Source organism: Notothenia rossii, assembly GCF_949606895.1.
Source record: "Notothenia rossii genome assembly, chromosome: 4".
Classification (NCBI taxonomy): domain Eukaryota; kingdom Metazoa; phylum Chordata; class Actinopteri; order Perciformes; family Nototheniidae; genus Notothenia; species Notothenia rossii.
In genome coordinates this window covers 26016655-26036891 of record NC_136902.1, presented here as the reverse complement: position 1 = coordinate 26036891, position 20237 = coordinate 26016655, and the positions used below count along the sequence as shown (strand labels likewise).

Genomic DNA, 20237 nt, shown 5'->3' with positions numbered 1-20237 from the left:
CTTTGTTGTATGTTTCTTAATGTTTATCCTGTAAAATCAAGAAAGTCTCCTGCTGGTGATGTGACTGTGTATTGAGATGTTTGAAAGAAACTGAATTGTGGGCATTTGTGCTTTAAAACATAGAGACCCCCCACCCACTTAAAAATAATAACTCTGACCTCTGTAAAACTCTCAAATCTGTCTTTGCTTTTCTACTTAACTTGCTCAGGTTAAACCCTAATCAGAAAAACACACACCAAAACCACAAACAGTAACGTCTCCCATTCACAGTAATGACTGAAAACTCAAAAAAGAGGTTGAAAACAACAGGCTGTAATAAAAAATATATTCTTGTAACAATCTGATGACAGCCTTTCTGAACATCCTAACTTCCTGACTTGATTATCATAGTAATACAAGAGAATGGTTTGAAAATGTCATCATACCAAAGCACATTTATTTAACAGTCTATCCAGTAATAGGCCACAACCCTGCACATGTAGGAGCATCTAATGTGAGATTCAACACATTTCAGTTGTTTAGAGAGTATGCCAGGCTTTAATGTGTAATATTGTTAGTGTGCTTATGGTACAATAATCATTAGGCATTTCAGACCGCAACACTGTGTATCTTAGATTTTCTTGTCTGGAAATACATGAAACCTACATTACATGCTTTATTTTATTCACGGAGTCAACCATAGTGATGCCGTAATCACTGTGAGCGTTAATAACGTGAATGTAAATGATCTGGTTTTCAGAAGGTATCCAAATTTAGAATAGCAATACTGTACTTTGCATGATGTAAAAGGTATGGCGTATTTTTTCTTCAACTTGAGGTAGACAACTCTTGCACACTTGGCACACACAGACCCAAAGCCTTGATACCTATGAAAGATATTTGACCCAAGTCAAAAGATAGAAAGAGAGCAATGGAAAAAGAGACAAATCCACACCACACATTCCAAAAGTCGACGAGCGCAGAGTTTTTCCCTGTGGAGCTTTACTAACATTAGTCTGCTTTAAATTGACAACTGACACCAATCCATTACATCTTCATGTATCTGTTCACGGGTCTGTCTAAAGAGCGTGAATTATTTAAGATGGGGGCGGCTGATATTGATTTAGAAAATAAACCCTAAAGAGGACTGTATAGAGACATAGAAGTGCTGACCTTGGAAGAAGAAAATTGTGGAAGTGGAGAAGTTAAAGTTATTTATCAAGCTGAAGACCACAACTTCATCTCACCATGTGTTCTAGTTGAATCCTTACAAATGCATAAAAATACACATTTAAATGAGGATAACTATGCGTAATTAATACACTCCTTACCAGCTCATGTTACAATGCGGGATGACTGTTCTAGATGCTGTTTCGTGTGAACTTTAACCTCTCAGCATGGGTCAGCCTTCAGAAGCACAGCCCTGTTTAGTCTGAACTTTTGACCTCTGACATTTACTCTGAGGTCATGGCCATCAGAAGCAGCAGCATAGAGGAACACCAAGCAGGGGAAAAGCTGCTTAAAAGAAGCACAGCCTTCCAACTTTTTAGGATGTTTCTTTTTAAATCATTAGTCTTTCCCAAAGGGGCGTCTGGGAACAAAAAGGGCTCATTGTGGGGTCAGAAAGGTCCTTATCAAAATGAGAAATAGTATATTATCGCTGTGAGATTGTTAAATAGAAGACAGCCCAGTCATTCACTATTTCATATTTTCTTCATCATACAGTCTCTGCTGCCCTCTGCTGGCTCTCATATAGAACAAATATTAGTTTTCCCAATTTCTTTTGATTAAGTTTTGTAAGAATCAATAACTTCAGTTTTGTGAAACCAGTGGCATCTGTCTGTTTTTGGGTTCAGCATTCAAATGTTTTTGTCCAACTTATTGTTGAGGGGAGAAGGTATTTGGACAACATCACTAAATGTTGGTAGATTTTTTCTCTTTTGCAATAAATGAAGTGCCAACGATGTAAGTGTACATACAATGAAGCCAAATAAATGTAATTATATTTAATCAAAACTAAACCTAGAAATGACCATATTCACATTACTATTTAAGAATTCATTTTATACCAATGTCACAAAGTCACAAAGTGAAAAGCCGCATTTATACTGTGGAATGATTTAATTAAAATAAAATAAATGTGCATACTCAACCAGGTCCGTCTTCTGTCTTTTTCCTTTTCTGGATCATTGTTCTGACCACAAGTTGTGCATTTGCTTATCTGTCGGGATATTTTGACCTTTAACCTTTAGTCTGGGTCATGCCTATCAAAAACATGTGAGGACTGACCTTTTTTTTTTAATTCATATTTACCCCATTGAGTATTAATCATAAATAAAATAAAATAAATAGTTGATGCCCTATATTATAATATTTGAATATAATGTAAAATGTACATAAAGATTCAAAGGTTTTATTGTCATATGCACAAAGCTACAGTGTAGAAATGGTAATGAAATTATTCTAACCTGAGCTCCTCCAAAAATGCAACATAAAAAGTAGTGCAAAAAGTATACATGTCAAATGGGATAGGCTATGTACAAGAACAGAATATTAAATTAAATAGTGTAAAAAAACGTAGTTCGTCTACCTTTCCCCTGTACCATCAAAACATTTAGAAAATGTTTAGTACAGTTAGTGCCACTAAGTAAAGATTATATTCGTTAACTACTCATTTAGTGGGAATGCTGTTAACAGCATTCCAACTAACTGTTATTCTACGCAGAAAAAGGTTATTATTCCGCCAACTTATTTTGCCGTGCTTCTCCTCCTGCATTGAACATCGCAGAAACTCCATTCAAACATCAAAACGTTCAGCTCGGTCGGGAATCGATGGCTATTACTTTTCTCATTCATAATTTTCATAATTCCAGAGATACATCCCATAATACATCACATTTTTAACCATTGAAGTCAATGGAGAAATTCTTTAACTTCAACAAATCTTCATGCGACTTCAACTGCTAACTGTTCATTCTTACTTTCACTCAGAAACCTCATTCTAACTTTAAAATGTTACACATCTTTCTGACATTATTCGTGTAAAACAACTTTTAAATCTGATTCTTACTTTTAGAGATATTAAACATTGTTCAGACCTTGTTTTAGAGGTTTTCTTCAGATTTTAACATTAGTGCGTGATGTCACAGCTAGAGGGTAGAAAATCTTGAAATTTGCCTTCATATATTTCTTAAAACGGCCATAATTCCCAAACCCTACATTCCTGAGACATAATCTATCATGACAAACGTAGGAAAACATCTCGTAGCTTGAAAAATGACAAATAATTAAGCAAAAATAATTAATCAAAATGCCTTTTGAGGGCATGAAGTGACAACAACTTTCAACATTCCTCCATTAAACCCCATTGTAATTTCAGGCAGATATTTCCTCACAGTAGCAGCCGCACACCTTTAGTTAAACTGCCAAAAAGGCCACATTATTAACCCGAAAGTACACACAAATTACACTCAACTTCCTTGACATGCTTCACATTTTGAAATTTCACAGATATCTGTTACGGTTCTAACACAAAACGTTCAAATGTAAGAGGTTTATCTCTCATTCAGAACAATGAAGCCTTTGATCTCTGGACGCCTCGTTAGCTCAAATATAAACACCTGTGTAATCGAACACGATGATGTCATCGCTCCAACTGACATGCTCAGAGCAGCAGACTTCAGATAGCAGTTTGCTAACAGTCCAGCCGTGAAGACATCTACAGGACAGTTTTGAGATTTCTTCAAATGCCGTTGCCATGGTAGAACAATGAAACACGGCTTTCTCAAAACTTCAGTGAAACTGCTCCAAACGCCCCAAAACTTCACAGGTTTGGTAAGGATGCAGCCATCAACGCATCTAGGCGTATTATGGGGTGTCATCAAATGCCGTTGCCATGGCGACGGACCACTTGCCATGAAACATGATGTTGCTCTAAGTCCAATCAACACGGTCCAATCGTCCACCAATCTGGACTTGTATATCACCGGTCCATGCCTCAACAGCTCTACGCCAAATCTCAGATCTCACCATATGCTGTTTCTGAAGAGTTTATCGCCAGCCACTAGAGGGCAGCGTCACTGCTGTCGCTGCCCGGTTATGCCGTGCTCTGAACCGGTAGTGCCGAGCGGCCATTTTAGTTCAAACATTGTTCATTCACTCCGCCTCGAGTTGAGACGTTCGTCCACTCATTCATGTAAGACTGTTTCCACTATTATATTATACTATATATTATACTATTATACTACTATACTCTGTGTCGTGGTATATATTTGTGTTGATGACATGGATGGACGTAATACTTTGTCAGCTTATCTTGCTGCATTACTCTGTTTCAGGGTGTCGTCATCCTTGTCAATAAATTACCGAAACTGACATTGAGGAGTGTGTTTCTTCCTGACGACACCATGGTCGTTGTTGGATGCCCTGTCCCCGGCTGCGAGTTTGAATCCGATGACTTGTCTGAAGCACTCGTCATTGCTCTATTGAAGATTCATGGATTTAGCCACCAGCATGCAGTGCCTGTCATGGCCGCGCCAGCCCAGGCCCCAGCCCCTCACGGCCCGAGACTCGATCGGCCTAAAGTTGATGTGGGCGTGTCGATAGAGGAATGGAACGTGTTCATCCGCCGTTGGAACGTATTCCGCGCCGGCTCAGGCATAGGGGATGCCCAGGCCCCCTTCCAGCTGTTTCAGTGCGCTGGGCCTGTACTTGGAGACAGCCTGTTGAAAGCCGTCCCCGACGCCGCTTCCGGACCCTTGCCAGAACTAATCACAGTCATGTGGTCCCTAGCTGTCATCCCAGTCGCTACATGCGTCCTGCACACCGATCTACTTCAGTTACGCCAGGAACGCGACGAGACATTCCGCGCATTCGCTGCCAGAATGTGGGGTAAAGCAGAGACATGCGCATATAATGCGGTATGCGAGTGTGGTAAGGACGTGGACTATACCGACCACATTATCCTTGATGTTCTGCTCAATGGCATCTATGACTCAGACATACGCCGCGAGACGCTGGGGACACCTGACGTCCTGATCAAGCCAGTTAACGAATAATTTCACTCGTCGAGAACAAAGAGATGGCCCGTAACGCTCTCCCGTCGTCCTCCCTATCAGCCATGTCATCATTCCGGCGCCTGAAAACGACTCCACAGACGAGCCCCGCCCCGAGCCCTGCGGACGGAGCTAAACGTGCCTCGTGCCCGGAATGTAAGAGCGTCTTTAACTTCTTCACGGAGGGGCCTCGCGGGTGGAATCCTAAGCCTCACCAGGTGTGCATCGGCTGCTACAGGGCCCGCCGACGACAGAGGCGACAACAGCCGTCATCCGACAGTCAACAGGCCGCCATGGGGTCGGAGCTGGTCTCCCAGGTCTCGTCGGTGCAAGCTCGAGCCCAACCTGGCCGACGTCGCGGGAGCCATCGCCGACGCCGCGCCCCTACGTCGCACGGCTGTGTCAACAGGCCTGCACCTATCAGACTGGAGCACCACATCTCCCCCCTCAACAAGTTCTGCCAACGTGAGACCTTCGCCACTGAGTCCCCGTTCCACCTTGCACGCCGCGTCCCGAAGGGCACCTGGAAGACCATCACGGACGCCTGGAACGGCTACCACAGTGTCCCCCTGCGTGAGTCGGATCGCCACCTCACTACCTTCATCACACCCTTCGGCCGTTGGCGCTACACCAGGGCACCACAGGGTTTCCTGTCGTCAGGGGATGGCTACAACCGTCGGTTTGACGCCGTCCTCTCGGACTATGAACGCAAAGGAAGGTTGTGTGGATGACACCATCCACTATGACCTGGAGCAACACTGGTGGAGGACCATCGACTTCCTGAGGCGTGTCGGCCGGTCGGGCATCGTGTTGAAACCGGACAAGCTTCAGTTCGCGGAGAGGTGCGTTGACTTCGCTGGCTTCAGGGTGTCGGAATCTACCATCGAACCGCTCCCAAAATACTTGGACGCCATCCGGGACTTCCCCACCCCAGGCTCCACGACGGACATCAGGAGTTGGTTCGGCCTTGTCAACCAGGTGGCTAACTACGCCCAGTTGCGCGACACGATGGCTCCATTTAAGCCGTTCCTCAGCCCACGCTGTGTGTTCCTATGGTCCCCCGTTCTGGAGGAGCCCTTCCAGACGTCCAAGCAAGCCATAATGGAGGCCATCCGCGAGGGCGTGGAGATCTACGACATGCAGAAGCGTACCTGCCTCCGCCCTGACTGGTCCATGCGTGGCATTGGCTACTTCCTGCTCCAGCAACATTGTCACTGTGCCTCGGGCATACCGGACTGCTGTCCAGGAAGGTGGAGGATCACCCTCGCGGGTTCATGTTTCCTGTCCCCTGCGGAGCAGCGCTATGCGGCCATCGAGGGAGAGGCCCTAGCTGTGGCCTGGGGCCTGGAACAGACGCGGTACTTCACGCAGGGGTCCGACAACCTCGTTGTGGTCAACGACCATAAGCCGTTGGTGAAGATCTTTGGCGACCGTACGCTGGATGAGATCACAAACTCGCGTCTGTTTAGACTCAAGCAGCGCAACCTCCCATAGCGCTTCGACATTGTGCATCTGCCTGGCAATAGCAACTATGCCGCTGATGCCACGTCGAGGCATCCTTCCCCCTCGGGCTCAGCGAACGGCCTCTCATTGGGGCTGCCGAGCGGGCCTGACGCCGTGGAGTCAGCACTCATGGCCTCCATCCGCGACGACGCACGGGAGCTCGGAGCCGTTTCTTGGCCCCTCCTCGCACGGGAGACAGCGGCTGATGGATGCCTCGGCCACCTCCTCCAACTCATCGAGCAGGAGGGTGGGATTGACGTTAACGACCCTGACCTGGCGAGTCTGTCATCGGTCTGTGAGTCTGTCTACGCACAGGACGGCGTCCTGCTCTATCGGGACCGTGTCGTGGTCCCCCCGTCCCTCCGCAGGAGAGTCCTTCGGCATCTCCATGCCGCTCACCAGGGGACCTAAGCTATGGAGCAGCATGCCCGAGCCATAGTTTACTGGCCCGGGATGTCCGGGGACATTCAGGCCACCAGGGACGGGTGTGCAGACTGCAACCGCAATGCTCCGTCACAGGCGGCTACATCCCCCCGGCCGTCCTCAACCCCGTCCACGCCAATCGAGGCGGTTTTTGCTGACTTCTTCGACTATGGGGGCCGCCACTACCTAGTTGTTGGGGATCGGCTCTCGGGCTGGGTAGAGGTCCTGAGCTCTACGGCGGGTACTGCCCTGGCGGGCTCAGCTGGCCTGGTCCAACACCTCCGGTCATTCTTCGCCACCTTCGGCGTACCGGAGGAGCTCTCGAGCGACGGTGGCCCGTAATTCAAGGCGAGCCACACTGAGGACTTCCTCCGCTTATGGCACGTCACACACCGTGTGTCTTCGGTTAGCTTTCCGCAGTCGAATGGGAGGGCGGAAGTTGCAGTTAAGACTGCTAAGCGCCTCCTGATGTCCAACACCGGCCCGTCGGGCAGCCTTGATCAGGACCGCTTCCTGCGTGCTATGCTGCAGTTGCGTAACACGCCTGACCCCGACTGCGACCTCTCGCCAGCACAGATCATCTTCAGCCGCCCCCTTCGTGGCTCGCTCTCCTTCGTGAACCGCCTCGAGAAGTTCTCGAACCCGCATATCCGCCTGCTATGGCGCGAGGCATGGGCGGCGAAGGAGGACGCCATTCGGACCCGTATGTCCCGTACCACCGAGCCTCTGGGGACTCACTCAAGGCCGCTCCGCCCATTGGCACTCGGCGAAAGGGTATTCCTCCAGAACCAGCAAGGCCTGAGCCCCCACAAATGGGACAGGTCAGGGATCGTGGTGGAGTCGCCAGGCCACGACCAGTATCGGGTCAGGGTTGACGATTCGGGACATCTGACACTGCGCAACCGGCGGTTCCTCCGTGCCTACACGCCGGCCACACCCTGCGCCCGTGAGCAGTCGGCTGCGCCGTCGCCGCCGCCCGCTGCCCTGGGACACCAGCCCCCACCTATCCACCCGGGCTGGGCGACGCCCCAGGGGATTGCTCAGCGGCCGGCTGTTGGACCCCGCGGCTCGGCTATGGACGCTTCCCCACCGATGCCTGCTGATGAGGTGTCCTCTGACCTCACTGTTCCTTCGGGTGCCTTCCTGGGCGCACCGCTGCCGGTGCCGCAGTCGCCGCCGACGCTGCCCCAGCCTGCTCGGCCGGGTCACGTGAGGATGCCGCCTGCACATTACGAGCCCGAGTCGGGCAGCTGGATACGGGATTTAGACCGTTAACCTATTCCGGCCCATAGCTTTCCGGTCTGGGGGGGATGAAGAGTTTATCGCAGGCCACTAGAAGGCAGCGTCACTGCTGTCGCTGCCCGGTTATGCCGTCCTCTGACCCGGTAGTGCCGAGCGGCCATTTTAGTTCAAACATTGTTCATTCACTCCGCCTCGAGTTGAGACGTTCGTCCACTCATTCATGTAAGACTGTTTCCACTATTATATTATATTATACTATATATATATTATACTATTATACTACTATACTCTGTGTTGTGGTATATATTTGTGTTGATGACATGCATGGAGTTAATACTTTGTCAGCTTATCTTGCTGCATTACTCTGTTTCCGGGTGTCGTCATCCTTGTCAATAAATTACCGAAACTGACATTGAGGAATGTGTTTCTTCAGTTTCCATGGAAACGCATCCCTCGCCATAAAACATGATGTCACTATAACTCCTATGAAAATGTTCAAAAAGTGCTCAAACTTCACATGTGTGCTAACAGTCCAGCCGTGAAGACATATACGGGACAGTTTTGAGATTTCTTCAAATGCCGTTCCCATGGCAACACAATGCTCGCCATGAAACACGGCTTTCTCATAACTTCAGTGAAACTGCTCCAAACGCCCCAAAATTTCACAGGTTTGGTAAGGATGCAGCCATCAACGCATCTAAGCGTATTATGGGGTGTCATCAAATGTCGTTGCCATGGCGACAGCTCATTCGCCATCAAGTTAGTTCAGAAGTTTGCAGTTCAAATATTCCACTGTTTTTCCAAGCCTTTTTACTTTCTTTTCTTCTCTCTTCACACATTCAAGCCCCCAGTGTTCATGTATCATTTCAATCTAAATTCTTCACATTTCAGCATTGCAGTTTAGCGTGAGCTTTTCAGCATAAAGCATTCCCACTAGCAATTTCTTCAGGAATTGCATTCTCTAGTTAAAAAAATTGTAGTAGGCCTATGGTAAAATAATGGGAACAACTGTTGTCATGGACCATTATTCTGAAAACCTCCGGCCGGAAGTACTTGTTCTTTCCCCGGTGAACACAAACCAACTCGGTGATAAAGTAGCGGTGTGTGAAGGCTGCATACTTTGTATCTGTAAGTAAAACACCGTAAACTGTCCCCATGCCAATTGTTTCAATCTGTATTCAAATGGTACCACTGCGTTCTGAAAACGTATTTTGTTGATGGAAGCTAATGGAGCAAGTTGCTACCTGACAAACGTTAGCCTTAAAATGACAGCATCGGAAAATAAACCAGCGAATAAACTGTAAAGAAAACAACAACAACAACTAATTAGGACTAATGAGCTCGTGGACGTTATCTTTGTGTATCTGCTGCTGGGTTATTGTTCTGTAAAGTTATTTAAATGTCTCTGTAATGTTAGCTGTCACACGGTGGTTCTCCTGTTACAGTTTAACATCTACCTTATGCAAATGAGTGTTGTTGTGTCACAGATATATTTTTAAATGTTGCTTTCTGGCGTTTCTAATTGTCCCTTTTTCATGCATTTATAGACACAATGGTGGGTGTTCTCCTCCCTTGAATAATGGAAACCCCATTTAACAGAGGACTTTGGAGCCATACGTAGGAATTACAGGGCCTGCCTGCCTGTGGGGGTTGCTTGTAGGCTCCAACAGAGACTGTCAACACATAAATATCAGTGTTCAAAGCAGTATGAGTGACCTTACAGAGTTTGAAAGATGCCAAATTGTTGCTGCACGCCTGTCCGGTGCATCTGTCACCAAAACTGCTCAGCTGTTTAATGTGGCAAGAGGAACAGTCTCCAGGGTCATGACTGTATACATCAAACATGGACGAACAGCATCCGCAAAGAACAACAGTGGGCGCAAGTCTAAGCTCACGGAAAAGGATAGACAGACACTTCTGAGGATAGTCGATGAGCACCCTGAAGATACAGCCTCAAAGATAACCTCAGAGTTAAACAGACATCTATCTCACACTGTCTCAGTGAAAACTATACGGCGAGAGCTTCACAAAGCTGGTATTTTTCGAGGAGCAGCCAGTCGGAAAGCAGAGACCGAAACTGACAGACTGGAGTCAGAAGAAAACATTGATAAAACTGAACCTGACAAAGAGTCTGGCATACAGAAACCTGGTGGAGAAAACACAACACCTGATCTACAAACAAGTGACAAAGAGTTTGGCACACAAATCTCTGTGGGAGACAATTTAATATCTGAACACTGGGCTAGAGTCGAAGATTACAACAAAGACACATCTGAAAAGAGAATAGATCCTGCATCACAAATCAGTGAAGAAGAGTACCGCACACACACACCTGATGAAGAGAGCACAGGACTTGAACCTCAGAACAGTTAAAGGACTAACTTGTTGCGTTTCAGCATTTCTAATCCACATTGGTCATGTTAATGGAAAACCACAGAATGCCTTCATCCCTTTATCTGCCAACTGTGTAATGCGATGGCTCTGATTATTTAAAGTGTGTTATGTATTATTTATTTTTGCATGAATGACGTATATTCAGGCTTTTCTCAAGCTTGATAGTGTTATGCTGGGTGCTTTTGCCTTTTTGAGGTTATATGTATCAGGAACACCTGATTAAAAAAACAAAGCAGCACCTATCGTAAGATATTCTCAAAAACAACATTTCAGGTTCTGCATGGTATCTCCATAATGTTTCTTCTAAGGTATCTTAAAGGGGTTTGAAAACAAACCCAAACTCTGGGTTTCAGAACTTCCCTTTAGTAAACTACGGGGTGGTGCAGATAAGGCACTTTGGTCTACTTTTTGAAATGTAGATGTTGTGCACCTGCACTACTTACTCTTTACTGTCGATGCATTGAGTGATAACTGAAGGTCTTGTTAACCCTTCGCTTTTGAATAATACATTTCACCTATAGCACTTGCTTGTACTGTCTGCAGGAATGATAGTGGGACAACATACAGAATGTGATGTTTTTACTATTTATTTAAACATTACACTGAATCAAAAATGTGTGTATGTTTGTTTGTTAAAGAGATAATATAAAACTGGTAGTTGGCAGAAAGCATTTGATGATGTTAAAGCTCTTCTCACTCTTGCTTCAGTGTTTGCAGCTCCCACTGTACGTGAATGCCAGCAATACAAGTGCCAGTGCGTTATATAATAGAATAGCTTAAGGCTGGATGTTCACTCCGGATCCAGCTACGTCTTCTTCCTCAGTTTCAAAGACGAGAGTAGAGGAATCTCACTCTTCACCCACATGGTTTCACTTACCTCTTTGCTAACTGGTCCCTAATAGTGAATATCTCGAAAATCAAAACCTTTTTTACTAAATGTTTTCAACTAAGATAATTTCAGTAATATTTTAAAAGCGACATTTTAATTTATTTTTTATTTTTCATAAATTGTTGTATGAAAATTCAGCCACTTTTTTAGTTGAAAATTCTTGGATTGTTTTAATAGTTTCATATCATGTGAACTAATGACTCCAAATCAATGCTTACTTGTATTTTTCCTGGGAAGTAGGTAGTCTACAGACCTCTTTTTTAAAATGGATTATAGTGTTTTTTCTTTCTCATAGGAAAATTGTTAAAACAATTCAGCATTATTTTGACTGAGAGGTCTCTTTTCATTTAAGGACATGCCTCGTTATTATTTGAATAGATATGTTCGGAAAACGTATTTTTAAAGCCCCAATATGTTGTACATCATTTACATCAGAATGACGCAACCGGAAGTACATCCGCCAGATGTAAACACAGCTGATAAAGCTGTGTTGTTACTTTCTAAAAGATGGTGTACGTGTCTAACGGTGAGTGGTTTGCCTTGTCTCTTCAACCTTTTTCTCATCTTCAGAGTAAATATTTAGCTTTTTTGTCGACAGTGTTTCTTTGTTAACCATTTCCACTTCAAACAAACCACTTGAATATACAATGTGTAATTGTAGCAGAGCTTTAGGCTACATTAAGCTAACTAACAGCTAGCTCGTTAGCAAGCATAGCATAGCTTGATCTGCGCAGCATGAATAACTACTCAAGGTATCAAGTGGGTCTTAAACAAAACCATATATTAGTGTTTCCCTCCATTGGTCAGCATATCATCTCAGGTTGTATTACAGTAGGAATAAGGCGATGTTACAGCCCCGAGATCATGTTGTGTTCTGTGTCGCTATGATTTAGCTTGTAGCCTGTGTGTACTGAATGCTAGGATAATGGGTACATCCGGGTAAACCATTAACTTGAACATACACTCTTTGTTTTGAATGGGAATATCTTCACAAATGTATTTGTCTGATCCACCTCTCTGTGTATCTCAGGTCAGGTCCTGGACAGCAGGTTACAGTCACCATGGCGACTGTCCCTACTGGTCGACTTCTTCTGGGGAGCAGTGGATTTTATCGGCCTGTTGTGAGTGTCATTATGTATGGAATATGAAATGTAATCAAACCTCACTACAACTTTGTTCATTCTCCACCTATGTCTCTACTAGCTGGAGGAATATGGGTTTCACATGTTGATGCTTATCTTACATTATTTCAGCAAGTTAAACTAGTTCTCCAAGTCTGAGTTTCTCCTGTAGGTTTTGATTTGGAGAGACTGTGATCTAGATTAAACATGTGGGTAGACACAGCCTTTCATAACAGAGCCCATTGCTCTGAAAATATTTGGTAAATAATGAAAATTAAACAAGCCAAGTCTTGTCATCTTTGTGAATCTCTTTTTAAATTAATAAATTATAATGTTTTGTCATTTTTATCCTATTCTATTCTTTACGTTTTTCTTACCTTTGTTATTTTCACAACGGGGAAAGTAGTTGAACTGTAAAATAATTACAAGTCTTAGTCTACAGCCACACTGCTGTCTCCTAGGGGCATGTCAGCATCCTCACAATAACAATACTTGTATGCTGATGTGTAGCTGGTATAATATTGACCATATTCATCATCTTAGCTATGCGATGTTTATTTCATGTATCTTGTCATGTAACAAATAACTGATTAAATACTAAAGTTTTTGTATTTTCTTATCTTCTTTGTTTTCAACCAGTTTTAAGTCGATGATAAACCCTGACGTGAAAAAGGATGGAAGCGGTGTTTTGTCACGCTTCAGTGATGGCAAAGGGTAAGTCCCTGGAGCATTGAAGTCCCCCTAATCGGATGGTGGCAGTGCAGTCTTTGTGGTAGCATGTACTTGCCAGTATTCAGAAACTAGTTCAGATTTGTTTGTATAGGTATAACCATGTTTAGTTTTTTTCTGTCTTTGGATCCATGTTTAAAACCCATGTATTTTAAACTATAAAGGAAGTTCTGACCTGAGAGCTGCCGATTCAAACACCTTCTTGCACTGTTGATTACTACAGCAGCAGTTGAATGTATTGGAGGATAGTCTTGTTTATTTCAGGAAGAGAGTGTTGGCATGTATTGCCCTTGTATAAATGTTTCATATCTATTTTAGACAAGCAAATGAAAAAAACAAAACATTTGTAGTACCTCTTACCTAATTTCCTAATGTTCTCACTTTTCTATTCCTTGTGTTTTCAGTCCTCCAGGTCCCCCTGGTGGCAGAAAACGAATGGGAAGAATAAACCACGGTGCAGGGCCCAGCTCTCCACCAATGGGAGGAGGAGGATGAGGAAGGTAAGGATTTATTCAAACAAATTTCCTAAAAAAAGTAGTTGAAGGAAACATTGCTCCGTTGCCTTTAATCGCCAAACCCCGTCTTCTCTCTTTAGGTAAACGCCTACACATTCAGTGTAGGCGCGGGGCTTTGCACAGTGTCTGTTTGCTGAGAACCTCAAAGGACGATGGTGATGTCACAGTGCTGAAGCCCCTACTCTCCGGCTGCCGCTGCCAAAAGCAGTTTTTTGACGCCTTTCTGGGAATACCTACATGTAGGGGCCAGAATGGCCGATACAGCAGCCATCCACATTATTCCCTCTCTGGTTCCCCCCCCTCACACCACCCCACCCCCCTCTACCCCCCTCTCACACTGAGAGATGCGTCACTGACTTGTCTGTTATGATCTTCCTTTCTGGGTATCATAAATTAGTCTGTCTTTGTTTTGTATCCTTCTGTCTGAATAAAGATGTGCAGATGTTTAAACATGCTACTACCGAGTTCGTTTTGTTCTAATACTTTCACACTAAAGACTAAAATAAGAATAGAAAGAAATGTTGCAGAGCAGGTTACCATGTTTTAAAAGTGTTGGACGTAATGCTAACAACCTTGCGTTTCAATTCAATATGTTCAATACTCCAAGAAAGGTGGATTAGGTTTTTTCCAATCAAATGCAACAATTGTGAATGAAGTGAAATGGGTTTATTTACATACTTCCAAACGTCTCTAAAGAGAATAATTGCAGTATTATTTACAGAACACAATTCAAGACTCAAAAGTTACAATGACCTCATCTGTGTTTCTGAAGGATGAAACCAAAGATGTAAAACACAATTAAAAAAGATTGTTGAACAACATAGTGTTAGCAGTGTAGTCATTGTGAATTCCACAACACTGCTTCATCAACTATGAATTTGATCAAGTGTTGTCTTATTCTGAGCTGCCAAGTCTCAATGTTGGGTTGAGCCTGAAAGCCCCATATGTAGACTGAGCACTGAGGCTGCTGCTCAGCTAACGTGCTGCTCACACTACGTCTCCTGTCCGTTAGATTCAAGTCAAATCTGTTGGGTTTCACCAGACAAAGGCAGCTCTCTCGCGAAGCATCCGCACACCAAAGCGCTGCCACTCCCTCTGATGGATCCACATCTCCTGGGTGGTGTCAAGACACGCCAGCACTGCTCCACCCTTCCACGATATCAGCCTAGGGTCCATGTCCTAGAGCACGTGCACATCAAAATAGTACATTATAAGAGCTGCTTCCTGTACACATCTTACTATCTCCCAACATATGACATAAATGGAGATGAATGAAAAATGAAGTCCCCTGAACAACCTCACAAGCAATTGATAATTTTATTCTGACTTTGGGAGATTTCCAGGTTACCTTTGGCCGCGTTATAACTTCCACGTTGTCTACCAGCCTTCTGAACGAGGGTGGCATCTTGTTGATGATGCGGTGAAGAAGAAACTCCTGAGCGCCAGGAAACATGAGTCCTCCTCCCACAACCAGGATGGAGCTGTACATTTTGCGTTTGGTTTCGTCCGATGCTTTTAAAATAAAGTAAAAACAAGATGAGGCACAACGGGACATTCTGAGCAACATAAAACATCCAATGTTCTTATGGGAGAGTCTCAAGGGCCAAGCATAAGGGGGGAATGAGAAGAGGGATGCTAATCTGCACTTGGAGAATATAATTAAATAAATACAAAAGTGTGTACTATTAGTTGAAAGGCTTGAGAAAAACAAAATTGGAGAAAACAGATTTTTTTAAAACTCAGACGAAATGTTTAGAACAAACTTGACATTTTGGGATAAAAGTCAAACTTTGGAGATTTTCTTTTTGCGCTTATACTGCCGATTCGACATTATTTGCAACATTTCAACTTTATTGTCGAAAGCAAAATAAAATTCTTCCTTTGTCAATGCTTATCCACTTAATAACTGACCATAACACTCTTTCCACTTCTCTTTTATTTTTCCCCTTGTTTATTTGTTGACTTTATTGAATCCTCTGTCCATCCTTACCACAGCAGTCAATGCTATGCAGGATGGCCTTATCCAGTCCCAGGGCCTTGCTCTCAAACTGGCTCATGATGGCAGTCTTCCTCGAGAGATGAGCAGACGGGGGCTCTTCCAGCTCTCCTGCCCCCATCAGGCACTCCCCCTGCGCAGTCCCAAACTCCGTCTCCCCCTTCATCCCTCCTGCACCGCTGCCACCACTCCCACAGCCCCTTCCCAGGTCAGAGGGCTCCCCAATCCCCCCCTGAGCGCTCATCTCCCCGTCCAAACCCCCACCTGGCCTGGAAATACCCTTTCGGTCTGCAGCAGATTTGGAGGACTGGTGGACAAAATGGTAGAATTATAAATAACAAAAGAAGAATCACAGAGACTCAAACTCAAGAAATGATTATATAATATCTATGTGTGTTACCTGGTCCTGTTTGCTCTGTGTAGCCAGCAGGTAGTGTTCATCATGAGGATCCTCCGAGTCGCCTTGGGAACGGTACTGAAGCGATGTCATCTTCTGACCTACAATGCCAAATGTGGTCGGGTAGAAAAGGCCCATGGAGGCCTAAAACATGCATACACAAAATGAGCCAATCACACAAAGAGGGGGAGGGAACACACAAATAGAGCCATAGATACAAAGACATTTCAGTTGCTAGAGACCGAATAAAGTAAAAAAGATCCCAATGCTAATGTGAAACGCATATCATTATTCAACCTGCGTACCTGTAATTTCTCATCCCCTAGTCGAACCTGATAGAGAAGAGCTGGGGCTTCTGGGAAACGTGTCTGGAATTCATGATCTTTAAGTCCTGATATGTCCTATTAAGAAAAAGAGAAGGAAAAACCCATTTCTATCCGTATCTGAAAAGCTGCACATTTCTCTCTCCCTTCTTGAGCACGACTATGGCGATCCAAAATAGACACAAAGGTGTGAACGACAAACTGAAACTTTTTAAAGTCGCAGACCCCCCACAGATGATAAACACACACTTGGTTCAGATGGCAGAAGGTGTCCTTGAGATGCTGCAGGAGCTGACAGTCCAGTCTGCTGGACAGCTGACAGTCTCTGTAAGGAAAGCCCGCCCTCTGCAGGAGCCAGAAGAACGTACGGGTCACATCCGAGCCACCGTATGCCAAACACAGTCTGCAACGTCAACAAAAAAGAACACATCAGGTAATACTACAGTCTCTGTAATGTCTCAGTGGGAAGTTTCTCAAAATGTGCAGTGTATTTTAACTGATTTGGACTCATTGGTCTTATGTGTAAAAGGGAGCATTGAGATGCAACTTTAATATAATGATGATGAATTAACTAATTAACGGATTAAACATAAAAGTGGTTCATGGTCCCACCTGGAGTTCCGGTGGGACACTCCGTCCTCGACACAGCACAGACTGGTCTTCTGGTCTCCAACATCCACCACACAAGCACTGCTGCACCCACTGCCAAATGTAGCACTCACAGACTCCTGGTGCACGATGATCGCTGTTGAACACACACACATAAAAAGGACAGAGATAATGTAAGGTCAAGAGAGAATATTGAATAGTTCCTTAACTACCCTGAATAGACTTTGGCAGAATATAACAGTGAATATGTTTGTTTTTGTTGTTTCCTGCATTGAATTACCCGAGAAGCCCATATTAAGCAGCAGCATGTTGACAACTTCTTTGATGTGCGGTCTGTTGTAGATGTCGGGGACCAGCAGGATGCATCTGTAATACTGGAAACCAGTCATGTAAGAAAGAAACGTATTCCCCTATCAGCATAGTTTGTTAACATTTTCATTATTGTCTACCATCCATCAACTTTGCCACTCAGAAGGAGGTGATATTATGAAGTGGAGAGGAGGTTTGTTCTACCTTTAGGTCTTTGAGGGGGATCTCCAGTTGCTTCTGAATAACGTGACTCCAGATCGTCTCGAGGTCAGCCAGGACGGCGGTCAGTGAGCCTCCGGGACCGGCGTGAACGTTAAGCTGACCTCTGACTATAGGCCAGTGGATGTTGTAACAGTCAGAAGGATTCACATAAACAGCCTACATGATGACAGGTTGGAAGGGTGGGGTATGGCCAGAGAAAACAAGGAGAAAATGGCATAAACAGACAAGACGTTTAGGGAAATAAAGTTGTAAAGGTTTTGTTTTAAAGGAGCAATCAGTCACATGCACTCACCTCCTCTCCCACCAGATGCGGAGGCTGGTGGGCGGTGTTGGTCCACTTCACCCTGGAGCTGCTGTCCAGTACTGCCGGACGGATCTGACAGTTATAAGACCTGGCCTTAACACACACAAACAAGCACAACAACAATATTATTTAATCAGCGTTAGACACTAGACCTACGCTAGGATTATTCATTATACTTAAAATGGTTCATTCTGACGGTAGCAATTCCAAAAAGGCTAGAAACAACAACTTTTTCCTTAAATGGAGTCTGGTAGCTTTGGCAAGAGGGTAAAAACGGCTTCAGTTTTGCTTCGGAAAAGGTTGTCCAACTCCAAGTTAAGAGTGGTGAAGATATAGAATGTAGTGTACACTTAAACTGATATAATTTAGGTAGGACACATACGTTTTGCTGCTTCCCCTGTCCACAGCAGTACATTGCTTTGCTTTAGTGATGGTACTTCAGTCTGTTTCTCTAAACTGGGGTGTGCTGACCTCAATCTACTGTACACTGATATGGATAAGTAACTCCTACAAACCCATTTAAAATGACACAAATGACTCCCTTAAAATCGACCCCTTTATTTACTCTCGAACTCTACATGCAAGCCATGCAGCCAAAGGTGCTTCACATTTCTTCCAAATAATAGAAACATCACTTACACCTGCACTATGTTGTTGCATCCTGTTGCTGTCGAATATTGGACTATTATATACAGTATCTGTAACAGTTCTCTATCTTTTATAACACAAACCTGTTCAGCGGACACCGGTGTCCTCCGCACTCCATTGGACATCTTCTTGGACCAGATGGCCTGTTCGACCATTTTAAGCCCGTTCTGCCTCTGCTCATTACTCTCTGATTTCTGTCGCACAGGAAGTAGAAGTGGTGATGGTACATTAACAGATGTGAAATTGAATATGAGTACAACAGAGTAAGACACAGAATAAAAGACTGAATCGTGGGTGTATGTGATCATGAGTGACTAACATTTAGACCATCTCTCAACAGCCAGGCATCTTCATATTTGGGCTGTCCAGTTTGCTTGTGTCTGCGAGCGATCACATGAGGAAGTATAATGGGAAGAGTGTCAGTAGCTCGCCCAATGCGGAGTGTCCTTGAACCAGGGTGAATGACAATGATGAAATTGCTCTGTATTTGCTGTAAAAAAAAAGAAAGACAGGGAGAGAAAATCAGCAGTATAAACACATATGCATGTCTTGCACAAAGCGAGAAGCATCGGCATTGATATTATCATATAACAGCCTCTAATGGGCCCACAGAGCAGTAGGCCTAACACTGATGTTGGGCGAAAAAAGCCTGGCTCACAGTCAGCCGTCCCCTTCATCCTAAATGCATGGTTTGAGTAAGGGATTTGTGCAGTACTGAAAACTTCTTCCAAATCAAAGGTAGGAAACAAGTAAAAAAAATGATCTGAAACATTGCATATAAGCGTTACACTCCTGAGTTCTGGTAAGTGTCATCACTTACACATGTTTATAGCACATGCATATGTTTATAGTAAAAATATAAATAGTAGTATAAATATAATTATTCAACTGTGCATCATTGTACATTCTGTCTTGAGTATGTTGTATTGTTGAGAGTTCAAGTAGGCTAACTGATTTTAAGCCCCTGTATATGGGCTGTATTTGCACGTTAAAGCTATAGTGAGTTTTAAAGATTGAGAGCAGGATATTCGGATACTTTATAGGAATAAGAAGTATTAATAAGAAACAGGATTCCCCCTCTTACCTCCTGAAGGGGGTCCGGGATGGCCGGAGGAGCGATGGGTCTTTTCACCCCGCGTTGTTGCTCCTTCTCTTTCTCCTTGTCTCGTTCTTTTTCTTTCTCCTTCCCGTTGTCCTGCTCTTTCTCAGCCTGAGTCATGGTTTCTGATAAGTTAAGTCGACTAAAGAGTCAGAAATGGTGAGTAGCGACCACCCTGTGCTCGTGAAATGCTTTACAATGCGACCCCAAGCGTGGATCTTCCTCTGAATAGTAAGTTAAGGCAGCAGTAGATTTCACTTCCGTGTTTGATCACGTGGTACAAACTAACGATTTCCATTTGTGGAAAGATGTGTTAACTTGACCCTGCCTCTTGTCTGTGCCAGCTGCAAAGCGCTCTGCTGTCATACCATACTGTCTATGTGTCAGACATATTTGAAAAACCTTGCTAATTTGCATGTAATTTTAAGTACATATTGTGAGGAGAAGGACAACATATTTAACCTTACTCAACTTAGATACT

At 44.3% G+C, this 20237-nt stretch overlaps 2 protein-coding genes across 2 annotated transcripts; one reads left to right on the top strand and one right to left on the bottom strand.

The window, feature by feature from the left end:
• Positions 1-11888: 11888 nt before the first annotated feature.
• selenok (selenoprotein K) lies at positions 11889-14299 on the top strand. Its single transcript, XM_079677222.1, has 5 exons — positions 11889-12010; positions 12515-12605; positions 13245-13319; positions 13739-13834; positions 13930-14299. The coding sequence occupies exons 1-4, from the start codon at positions 11992-11994 to the stop codon at positions 13827-13829; spliced, it is 276 nt and encodes a 91-aa protein (XP_079533348.1). The 5' UTR covers positions 11889-11991; the 3' UTR covers positions 13830-13834; positions 13930-14299.
• Positions 14300-14500: 201 nt separating this feature from the next.
• actr8 (actin related protein 8) lies at positions 14501-20064 on the bottom strand. Its single transcript, XM_079677221.1, has 13 exons — positions 19742-20064; positions 18977-19147; positions 18741-18851; positions 17998-18102; positions 17688-17861; positions 17455-17548; positions 17178-17310; positions 16815-16968; positions 16548-16643; positions 16246-16386; positions 15840-16152; positions 15198-15361; positions 14501-15028 (listed from the first exon to the last, which is right to left on the bottom strand). Exons 1-13 carry the CDS (start codon positions 19874-19876, stop codon positions 14885-14887), a joined length of 1935 nt encoding a protein of 644 aa, XP_079533347.1. The 5' UTR covers positions 19877-20064; the 3' UTR covers positions 14501-14884.
• Between the last annotated feature and the right edge of the window lie 173 nt (positions 20065-20237).